Genomic DNA, 12,066 nt, shown 5'->3' on the forward strand with positions numbered 1-12,066 from the left:
GTGGCGTCTTGTCTGCCAAGGTGTGGCAGAAGACTGTAAGGAATTTACCTTATGGCTGTGTTTATATAGCCTGGATTTATATTGCAAACTTAACACAAATTGCGTTTATACTCCAGTTTTTAAGTCTAGACGTCTACCATTGGTCACCGCTGGAGGCGTTGCTTGTTCTCACGTGCTCATAGCTTGCTATATAAACCCAGGCATAAGGTAGATTCCTTAAAGTCTCCTGCCACACCGAGCGAGGTGGCGCAGTGGTTAGCACACTGGGCTCACGTTTGGGAGGACGACGGTTCAATCCCGCGTCCGGCCATCCTGATTTAGGTTTTCCGTGATTTCCCTAGATCACTCCAGGCAAATGCCGGGATGATTCCTTTGAGAGGGCACGGCCGACTTCCTTCCCCATCCTTTCCTAATCCGAGCTTGTGCTCCGTCTCTAATGACGTCGTTGTCGACGGGACGTAAACACCAGTGTCCTCTCCTGCCACACCTTGATAGACGTGACGCCAGAAGCAGTCGACCTGTGGGTAAAACATTATATTTACGTAATGGTTGTCAATAGTCATGGTTGGCATTAGTTTTGTCTAAGATATATATTGTAATTTCACAGTATGTTCGCCCTGAACATGGCCCTTGCGATGGGCTGAAACCTGTCGGCATTAAATAAATAAAAAAAAAACGCGATTAAGACTGTTTTCTTAATACTGAGTATTTGGTACAGTTACTTCACTGGAATGACTTACATACTAGTACTGCATGGAAATTTTTCAGTATTTTATTGGGCAGATGAGCAGGTACTGTTATGGAAACAATATGGTACAGAAGAAATCAGTGTTTAACATATATTTTCAGAGGTAGTCCTGGAAACATTCCAGCACGATTTATTAACAATAATTTCACACGTAATGAACTTAATAGCTACAAGAAAAATCACAGCACTTGTTTCCAATGTATCTTAGCTTAACTGGCAAGCACTTTGCCTCTTTACTGTTCTTTATTCGGCTGTTACGCGGGCGAATAGCACCACGACGTAAGAAGCTTTGTGGTGGCTTTCCAGTGATGTAGACTGGGCTTGTCGAGTACCCTTGCCACGCAGAAAATAGTACGACAGGCGTCCAGCGAGACACAGAAGTGTCGGCAGGTGGGCTGTGCGCCGGTGAGGCGGTCACCGCTTGTTGAGGATGGCCTGGATCTCCTCGAGCCGGCGGCCCTTAGTCTCGGGCAGCAGGAAGACGACGAAAAGCGCGGCGGCGATGCAGCAGACGGAGAAGAACCAGAAGGGCGTGTAGGCGCCCAGCGAGCTCGAGATCTGGCTGAAGAACTTGGTGATGAGGAAGGCCACCAGCCAGCAGAACGACGCCGTCAGCGACGACGCCAGCGCCTTCACGTTCGTCGGGAAGATCTCGCCCATGACGGCCCAAGGCAGCGCTCCAAATCCTGGAAAAGAAGAGGCGGCATGTCAGCGGGAGCTCCTGACCTGACCGGAGGTCAGTAACGACATTTATCATAAAAATGGCTCTGAGCACTATGGGACTTAACATCTGAGGTCATCAGTCCCCTAGACCTAGAACTACATACACTACTGGCCATTAAAATTGCTACACCAAGAAGAAATGCAGACGATAATCGGGTATTCATTGGACGAATATATTACACTAGAACTGACATTTTCACGCAATTTGGGTGCATAGACCCTGAGAAATCATTACCCAGAACAACCACCTCTGGCCGTAATAACAGCCATGATACGCATCGGCACTGAGTCGAACAGAGCTTGGATGGCGTGTACAGGTACAGCTGCCCATGCAGCTTCAACACGATACCACAGTTCATCAAGAGTAGTGACTTGCGTATTCTGACGAACCAGTTGCTCGGCCACCATTGAGCAGACGTTTTCAGTTGGTGAGAGATCAGGAGAATGTGCTGGCCAGGGCAGCAGTCAAACATATTCTGTATCCAGAAAGGCCAGTACAGGACTTGCAACATACGGTCGTGCATTATCCTGCTGAAATGTAGGGTTTTGCAGGGATCGAATGAAGGGTAGAGCCACTGGTCGTAACAAATCTGAAATGTAACGCCCACTGTGCAAAGTGCCGTCAATGCGAACAAGAGGTGACCGAGACGTGTAACCAATGGCACCCCATACCATCACGCCAGGTGATACGCCAGTATGGCGATGGCGATGACGAGTACACGATCCGATGTGCGTTCACCGCGATGTCGCCAAACACGGATGCGACCATCATGATGCTGTAAACAGAACCTGGATTTGTCCGAAAAAATGAATTTTTGCCATTCGTGCACCCAGGTTCGTCGTTGAGTACACCGCCGCAGGCGATCCTGTCTGTGATGCTGCATCAAGGCTAACCGCAGCCATGGTCCCCGAGCTGATAGTCCTTGCTGCTGCAAACGTCGTCAAACTGTTCGTGCAGATGGTTGTTGTCTCGCAAACGTCCCCATCTGTTGACTCAGGGATCGAGACGTGGCTGCACGATCCATTACAGCCATGCGGATAAGATGCCTGTCATCTCGACTGCTAGTGATACGAGGCCGTTGGGATCCAGCACGGCGTTCCGTATTACCCTCCTGAATCTACCGATTCTATATTCTGCTAGCAGTCATTGGATCTCGACCAACGCGAGCAGCAATGGCGCGATACGATAAACTACAATCGCGATAGGCTACAATCCGACCTTTATCAAAGTCGGAAACGTGATGGTACGCATTTCTCCTTCTTACACGAGGCATCACAACAACGTTTCACCAGGCAACGCCGGTCAACTGCTGTTTGTGTATGAGAAATCGGTTAGAAACTTTCCTGATGTCAGCACGTTGTATGTGTCGCCATCGGAGCCAACCTTGTGTGAATGCTCTGAAATGCTAATCATTTGCATATCACAGCATCTTTTTCCTGTCGGTTAAATTTCGCGTCTGTAACACGTCATCTTCGTGGTGCAGCAATTTTAATGGCCAGTAGTGTACTTAAACCTAACTAACCTAAGGACATCACACACATCCATGCCCGAGGCAGGATTCGAAACTGCGACCGTAGTAGCAGCGCGGTTCCGGGCTGAAGCACCTAGAACCGCTCGGCCACAGCGGCTGGCGACATTTATCGCGTTTGAGTTTTTAATCTCTTCCTTCCGGAAAACACAACTTCTGAGGGTCCCGATTTATTTCTTTACAAATATTACACAGAATTCCTAGTTATTTTAGAGAAAAACTATGAAATGTTGGTTTTTATTGTTTATTTATTTACTAGCTGAGAACCTGTTATCACCCTGGTATATATATATTACAATCTTCTGTTACCTCATCTCCTCCTTTCTTCCTTCTTTGTCCATCTCGTCCTTCACCTCCTTTCTATCCATCTCTTCCACCCTCTCTCTTTATCCATGTCCTCCGCCTCTCTCTCTCGTACATTTCTTTATGCCCTCTCCCTTTTCTTTTCCTCCCACCCCCCCTCTGTCCATCTGCTCCTTCCCCCTCTGCCCAATTCCATTTCCTCTCCCCCTATCTCTTTGTTCATCTCCTCTACCAACCTCTTTTTGCTCATCTACGCTTCACCCATCTCTGTCCATTTTCTTCTCCCCCTTTGTCTCCATCTTCTCCTTCCCCTTTCTCTGTTCATCTCTTCCTCTTTCCTTTCTCTGTCCATTTCCTCCTCTCTCTGTCCATCGCCTCCTCTTCCCTTTATCTGCCCACACCCTCCTCCCACTTTGTCTGTTCATCCTCTCCTAGTCCTCTCTCTGCCTACAACTTCCTCCCCCTGTTTCTTTCCTCTTTGTAGACTGTAACAAATATGTGTACCAAGTTTGGTTAAAATCGTTCCAGAGGTTTACAATGAATTTTTATACCCGTTGTTTTGCCCGCCTACACACATGTAAAATATATTGCACATATACACTACTGGCCATTAAAATTGCTACACCACGAAGATGACGTGCTACAGACGAAAAATTTAGCCGACAGGAAGAAGATGCTGTGATATGCAAATGATTAGCTTTTCAGAGCGTTCACACAAGGTTGGCTCCGGTGGCGATACCTACAACGTGCTGACATGAGGGAAGTTTCCAACCGATTTCTCATACACAGACGGCAGTTGACTGGCGTTGCCTGGTGAAACGTTGTTGTGATGCCTCGTATAAGGAGGAGAAATGCGTACCACCACGTTTCCGACTTTGATAAAGGTCGGATTGTAGCCTATCACGATTGCGATTTATCGTATCGCTACATTGCTGCTCGCGTTGGTCTAGATCCAATTACTGTTGGCAGAATATGGAATCGGTAGGTTCAGGAGGGTAATACAGAACGCCGTGCTGGATCCCAACGGCCTCGTATCACTAGCAGTCAAGATTACGGACATCTTATCCGCATGGCTGTAACGGACCGTGCAGCCACGTCTCGATCCCTGAGTCAACAGATGGGGACGTTTGCAAGACAACAACCATCTGCACGAACAGTTCAACGACGTTTGCAGCATCATGGACTATCAGCTCGGAGACCATGGCTGCGGTTACCCTTGACGCTGCATCATAGACTGGACGTTACATTTCAGATTTGTTAAGACCCGTGGCTCTACCCTTCATTCGATCCCTGCGAAACCCTACATTTCAGCAGGATAATGCACGAACACATGTTGAAAGTCCTATACGTGCCTTTCTGGATACTGAAAATATTCGACTGCTGCCCTGGCCAGCACATTCTGCCGATCTCTCACCAATTGAAAACATCTGGTCAATGGTGGCCGAGCAACTGGCTCGTCACAATACGCCAGTCGCTACTGTTGATGAACTGTGCTATCGTGTTGAAGCTGCATGGGCACCTGTACCTGTACACGCCATCCAAGCTCTGTTTGACCCAATGCCCCGGCATATCAAGGCCGTTATTACGGCCAGAGGTGGTTGTTCTGGGTACTGATTTCTCAGGATCTATGCACCCAAAGTGCGTGAAAATATAATCACATGTCAGTTCTGGTATAATATATTTGTCCAATGAATACCCGTTTATTATCTGCATTTCTTCTTGCAGTAGCAATTTTAATGGCCAGTAGTGTACTTAACATATTTCACCTGTATTTGTACACTTACTTCACCTCCATTTCTGGCGAATTTCGCCGTGCAGTTTCATTTCTACGCAGCTCAATTTTTATAGCGCCAAATCTCCTGAATAATATGTTATACAATGATATATTTGTTCTGTTAGATTCAACGGTGTATGTGAATACTATCTGCAAAATGTCTCGTGACAAAAGTTAGTAGTAAAGAAGTAATACATTAAAATGTCATGCTTGATGCGGCAGTCTTACGACATGAACAGCGAAAATGAAGTAAACTATAAACTTTATTCCTTTCATCATTTTGTGAGATCGTCACAGAGGAAATGTTTCTTAAAGGTTTGAAATTGTGTTTAAAGTTCCTTGTAAATCTTCAAGTGCCCTAATTCTCAAATAATGGCTCAGCAAAATATGGGGATTCGATCATCACGGGATACACTGCCTTTGCGCCCCCACCTGCAGCCCTTTGACTTGTAGTTCGTTCTTACTCCCACAGCGATGGTTTCCAGACAGTGTGTGATATATGTATCAAGTTTGGTTGAGATTGGTCCTGTAGTTTAGGAGGAGATGTGTAACATGCATACATTCATATTTACGTAAATCCATTTTTATAGCATGTATGGCTTCATTTATTTATTTATGTAGTGATCAAGCAACTGAATTACATTAATGGAGAAAGTGGATTTTTACAGGGCGGCTTGATCGATGCCTTTTTACGGCTTGTCAGCACGTCATCTGGAAAGTAGTCGCAAGAAATTGCTTAAGGAGTTTTTGATTTTGAAATATTTTTCCAAGAGTATTAGTGGTATATGCCCTTAAGTATTCCGTTCTTTTTCCCATCCTGGGCTTGTTTTCTTTTTGGCTGTAGTTACATACGCTGTTATTCTCACCTGTGGCACTTCGCCCTCACATTGTCTCACGCTTTTGCACACACAAAACGAGATTTGAGAGTAAGGCTATTCACATTCGCCGAGAGACGCCATGTTGTTTTCGTTTTTCAATTGCTCATTGTTTTCTTTTTGTCCATTGTGGCCGCTAATTCTGAATGTTTGGTGCGAGTTTGTGTGATGCGTCCGCTTAGGGAGAAACGTATTTGATGTGTGTGTGTGTGTGTGTGTGCTTGTGTGTGTGTGTGTGTGTGTGTGTGTGTGTGTGTGTGTGAGAGAGAGAGAGAGAGAGAGAGAGAGAGAGAGTGATAGTAGGGAAAAGACTAAATTGAGGAGATCTTGTTGGATAATCGAGGATGTTTGTTACGCCGTGTTTTCTTTTTGGGTGTGTTTTTCTATATCTCATGAAGTGTTAAGCGTTGCAAACGGGTGTTTTATTTCATAGTGTTACGTATTCGTTCCATACCTTCCTTTCTTATGTCATCGTTTTTTGTATGAGATAGTTCCCCACTATTGTAAGTTTTCGGTAAAGGCTATTTTATTGTCTGAAGATCTTGAGATCAGTTTCAATAGTATTTGGGTTGTGCCTATGAGATGATCTGTTAAAGTGGTGCGTGTATTGTCACTTGTTAAGGCTCTGAGAAACTCAGAATAACTAGTTTTGAAGTTCCTGCATATCGACCTATGTAGACAGATTAGCGTGAACTGCAAGTTAACTGAGAAATTCCAGCTTTCTTAAATTTGCCTGTTGGGGCGTTGTCGACGTTGAGATTATTCTGTACTGTGTTGTTTGTACCTTATGATAATTCTAGTCCTTGTCTCTACAGTATGAAGATAACATGTTTGTAAAAATAGAAAAAATAATACACTGCGTTTTGCAGAAGGCGGAGCGCTAAAACCCAACTTAATTCTCAAACACAGAAAAAACCTCAACAGTAGTTTTCAAATCCAGCAAGATCATATTTAATAATCGCCATGATTTGATTAATAACATGGCTGTTTCCATGAAAATGGTGTGCAGCAAGAAGTAGTTTCTTGCATAATAGGCTAAAGTTTGTCAAAATTGGAACATCCCGAAAGGATGGTCCGAATTAAAGACGGAGGCCGTTTAAGAGGCTGTACCAGCTGTTGAACGATCATGATTGAAAAAAAAAAAAAAAACACGCCTAAACCCAGCAGTCCCATACCAAGTAGGTCATTAAGGCGAAAATGAAATGTGAAACAACTTGTGACAATCCTTTACACCCTGTTATGTTTTTACCATCACAGATATATTTGAAGACCATCCAAAACGAAAATCTCCTGTTCACGGAACTGGAAGTTAGATGTTGGAATGTTTGTTTATATGTGTACTTAAAAAAGTATTAATACGTTCGCATAAAAAAACCGACGTAAGTACCCAAGGCATACTGATTACAGCGTACGTGGCATTTGCGGTTGGTGGGCAGAGCCATCTGTGAGCTATGCAGCTGACCACTGTGGAGTACGGAACGCTCACGTAAGATATATTTGGCCACCTCTAGACAAGAAAGGAGCACGGACACCAATAAACCATTGTCAGTATTGTACAAGAGCGAGATCGTTTTTAGACTGTCTAGAGTTTCAGTTTTATTTAGCTTTCTGGATACAACGTAAAGCGATTATTTCTGTGTATATGGCATTTAGTTACTCTAGCAACCCGAAGCAGTTTCTTACGGATGGTACTAACAGTAAGTATCTATGCACTGACAACTTTTTACGGTATATAATGATATACATAAACTTTCCCCATGAATCAGTTTATTTATTAGTGAAAACCATATTAAAATCCTTAGTTACTGAGATTAGCCATAACATGCAGTCAAAAGGACACTGGAGGGAAAAATACAGCAAGAATTCGGAAATCTTATTTCCTTTTAGCATTAATTTTAAAATGTAGTGGCGATTAGTCAACGGAATATTTACTTATTCTTTTATTTTGCTTTCATCGGAGCTGGCTAGGGTTTAGAATGGCTATACTGTTTAGGACCTAAACTGCTGGTAACAGTAGCCAATTCCCTTCGTGTGTAATAAGAGAGGACAAGAAACTAGGATTCACATTAAATATAACTGCAGTCTACTGATATGTAGCGTGAGATCTTGCGTTTCTTGTCTTCTTGAACTGCAAAAAATCATACAGCCTAATCCAGTTGGAAAAAAAGTTCAGCTTATCTAGTTCTTTGGTCAGATATTAGTAACCGTTGCCCTAAAAATATAATTAAAGTGGAATTTATTTCATACTGACAAGATGTCAAATAACCTTTGCTTGTGGTTTCCATCATTGTGCTAGGATGGGACAAAGAAAAATTAATACTAAAGTAGTATCAGTTTATTGTAATATGTTCCAATCACTGGACAAGAATGGCACTCCACAGAACTTTTTTTGTTCGGTTTGGCACACAACACAGTGCATGTCGATAAGAAATTTGGAAGAGGAAAGGTCCAGAGAAGCTGGAATAAGCTTAATATTCTTTACGACAACTGTTTCGGCTTTATTGCCATTCGCAAGTAACGTCTAGTTTGATTAGACGTCCATATTGCATCTTTAGGAAACTGTCATATCTAAGTCGTAGTGATTCCATTACATATAGTAATTATAAACTTATTGAATACGTTTTGACATTTATTTGATAGTTAGTTTACTATAAAGTGTGGTTTGACGTTTTTATTGAATTACTACTTCTTTATTTATTAAATACCATACGTTTATAATTAATATATGTCACGGTTCATTACGAAATAGACAATTATGGTTTACTATAGAAGGACGACAAATCAAACTACACGTAACTTGAGCATAAAGGCAAAACAGCTGCCCTAAGGTATTTCAAACTTGTGCTAGGAAAAAAAACAAAAAAACCACAGTAATTATTTAGCTGTGCGAGAGAAGCAGTTACGTTATAGCTCTGACAGTAACTGTTATATGAAGCTCTGATTTTAAAATGAACAGCGTTTTTTCAGCAGATTCGGATCAGGTATTTAGTTACAGCTATTTTTCTTGATCTCAAAGCTTCTTAGTCATTTATCTGAGGAGTAAAAACGCTTGCCACTACCAGTAAATTATACATTCAAACAATTAATGTTAGATTCTGTACGCATATACGTTATGTGTTAATAATACGCTTGCGCTGTAGTTGAGTAAGTGCACATTACTGTCGGCACTGTATTGCAACAATTAAATAAACTAATAGTTGTAACACTTCACATTAAATTGATTCTGCAGTATTACTGAAGCTGATAAAGTTCAAGAAAGATAAAGGGTGGCGCTTTACAAATTTCCACTACGCCTCGTCAAGTCAAAAGACTTAACATCGCTATTCAGCGGTAGAAAAACTGTAGGTGAAGCATTTATCTATGATGGAATACTACCTCAAAATTGCACAAATATCCAGTAGGGTCTCGATAAAATTTCGAAGTAGTGTAGAGATTGGGAGCTTTCTTTAAACATCCAGAAAAATAAAACTGTTCACCTCACAAACTGCAGAAACTTAGTCTCCTATAACTGAAATATCAGTCAGTCAACTCAAATAGCCAAGTGTAACGAAATAGACAGTATCTTGAAAGGAGGATATAAGATGAACATCAACAAAAACAAAACGAGGATAATAGGTGATGCTGAGGGGGCCGGCCGGAGTGGCCGAGCGGTTCTAGGCGCTGCAGTCTGGAACCGCGCGACCGATACGGTCGCAGGTTCGAATCCTGCCTCGGGCATGGGTGTGTGTGATGTCCTTAGGTTAGTTAGGTTTAAGTAATTCTAAGTTCTAGGGGACTGATGACCTTAGAAGTTAAGTCCCATAGTGCTCAGAGCCATTTGAACCATTTGATGACATCTTTCGGGGCACGCGCCGTCATTTTCAGATCTGTATTGATTACAGAGATGGTCACACCCCATACTGAGCAGATTAATCAGTTGTCGGAATGTGTGTGCAAATACGTTAAATTGAAAAAACAACGAAGAACATTTTTGTCTGCCGTTATGAATGTTGCAGTTCTTTACGTTACATATTCTTTACATTACTCATTCACACATACACACATGTACGCATATAAAAACAGCGAGAGGAGAGTCAGAGGTTGCGGGAAGGCATAGCGACTAATGTTTTCGGATAAGCATGACTCCCTAGAAATTGTTGCTGGCCGGTCACTCACCTGGCGAGTAGACGAAGATGTAGACGACGAGCGACGTGACTGGCAGCCAACCAAGCGACGATGCATCCTGGTATTCCAGCACATAAAAGTATGTACCCAGAGCAACCTGAAAAAACGACACGTATGTTATGATTAGTTTCCTACTAATTTCACATTATTATTTACAGTGAACAATGACATGCATCTCGTAATTGTGCCAATAGCTTCTGCAACAGTTAGTGCTTTATTTTTCCTACAACGAATATCACATAAAGCTATTTGTAGCCCAAATAAGTAGAAAGAAGCGTTCACAGATTTCAAATCCCATCTGGCATTTATATGTCTTTATTACCAATGAAAATTAAAACCAAACACTTTCATAAATTACCTGAACTTCCTTCTCCAAATTCTAGTTCAGTAATGAGACGAGCTTCGAAGTGTCTCTGTTACGTGACAACTAAGAGGACAGGAACCTAGTGGTACACAAATGACCCACACATTTAGGGTCAACGTTGGTGGTCCTAAGCAACATACTGTTACACCTCAAAATAATTTAGTAGTACATGCTTAAATATTTCTAAAGTTCTACCTGGTGAGATCAGAGCCTAGGAGGCTACCTCGAGGCCGGTGTGCCAATCGGAATGTCAACAAGACGTACCACCCACAAAGTGGATGGCAGGGCATCAAGTGAGCATTGCCACACAACTTCAGAGTGAGAGAAGCAGAGGCGCAAACGCCACAGTGCTACATAACAAAGTAGTACGAGGTTGTACTCCGTAACTCCAGCTCCAGAGCGCCGCTGCAATAGTCACATGTTGCAATAAGACCAAACACTTGGCGACCCAGAACAATTACCGAATTACCACAGCGAGGCAAGGAGCACTGGCGGGACTGTGGTAGTCCCGATGTTACTGCATGCTATCAGCTGAGGAGGAACACATACATTGTGCATTCAACTGTTAGACTCAGGTATGTTACTTTCCAGACAACAAGATTTGCTGTTAAGCACTCATCGATAGGCGTTGAGGTTCGCCGTTAATGAGAGGGAGGTAAAGACAGAAGTGTTAAATGGGAATAAGTGTGAAACTAAGTGGAAGAAGTGTTACCACAGCGTAATTATAATAATGTTTCATCATTATGTAAGTGCAGATATATTTTCGACAAATGCTACGTTGCCACTTACAATTGTCCCAGTCGTATCTGTTTAGTCACAGGCAAATAAGTTTTTTTGTATTTATACAGTGATCTCCAGCAATATAAACATGTATATGAATGCATAAATACCAGCCAGAGTGGCCGTTGCGGTTTTAGGTGCTACAGTCTGGAACCGAGCGACCGCTACGGTCGCAGGTTCGAGTCCTGCCTCGGGCATGGATGTGTGTGATGTCCTTAAGTTAGTTAGGTTTAATTAGTTCAAAGTTCTAGGCGACTGATGATCTCAGAAGTTAAGTCGCATAGTGCTCAGAGCCATTTTATGAATGCGTAAACACCTGAGGATGGGGGCAAGTCCGAAACCGGTCGTGTGACAAATAAATAACCTTTTATTGTGACTGGTAGCGGAAATCTTTTTACACCCTATAAAGGAACAGTCACGGAGTTCAACGGCATCCACTATGGATAAAATTCAAAGAACGAAGGCTGGAGGGCTTCGTAACAGACTCCTTGACTTGCAATGGGGTGTTCCAGCTTGCACCAGATCTGGATGTCTACACTGCGGCGTTGAGCGCCGCTCTCTTCGTGCCCACAGTGTTTTTCCACTCACTCCTGGGTGGGCTGTCCAGATTTTGGGAGGGCCTGCATGCCTTGTGGCAAGGAACGGCTACCCGCTCCCATCCTGCTCCATGACAACATCACGACACTGTACATGCCCCGCAGCCTATAGTTGTACTGGACGACCCTTTCATGCAGAAGTTATTTCTCACACTCCGCCTTTATGACGAGAACGTCCGTTTTCAGATGGATACTGGGACCACCATTTCT

General features: G+C 43.0%; 1 protein-coding gene across 1 annotated transcript in view; it reads right to left on the reverse strand.

Moving 5' to 3' along the window:
* Window positions 1–862: 862 nt before the first annotated feature.
* LOC124788291 (facilitated trehalose transporter Tret1-like) overlaps window positions 863–12,066 on the reverse strand; it is a 74,987-nt gene continuing 63,783 nt past the window's right edge. Inside the window, exons 5-6 of the mRNA XM_047255523.1 lie at window positions 10,108–10,213; window positions 863–1,434 (exon numbers count right to left, since the gene is read on the reverse strand). Of these exons, the coding sequence (XP_047111479.1) occupies window positions 1,163–1,434; window positions 10,108–10,213 (378 nt within the window). The 3' untranslated portion in view covers window positions 863–1,162. The remainder of the gene's footprint in view (window positions 1,435–10,107; window positions 10,214–12,066) is intronic.

This window comes from Schistocerca piceifrons, chromosome 3, assembly GCF_021461385.2.
Source record: "Schistocerca piceifrons isolate TAMUIC-IGC-003096 chromosome 3, iqSchPice1.1, whole genome shotgun sequence".
Classification (NCBI taxonomy): Eukaryota; Metazoa; Arthropoda; class Insecta; order Orthoptera; family Acrididae; genus Schistocerca; species Schistocerca piceifrons.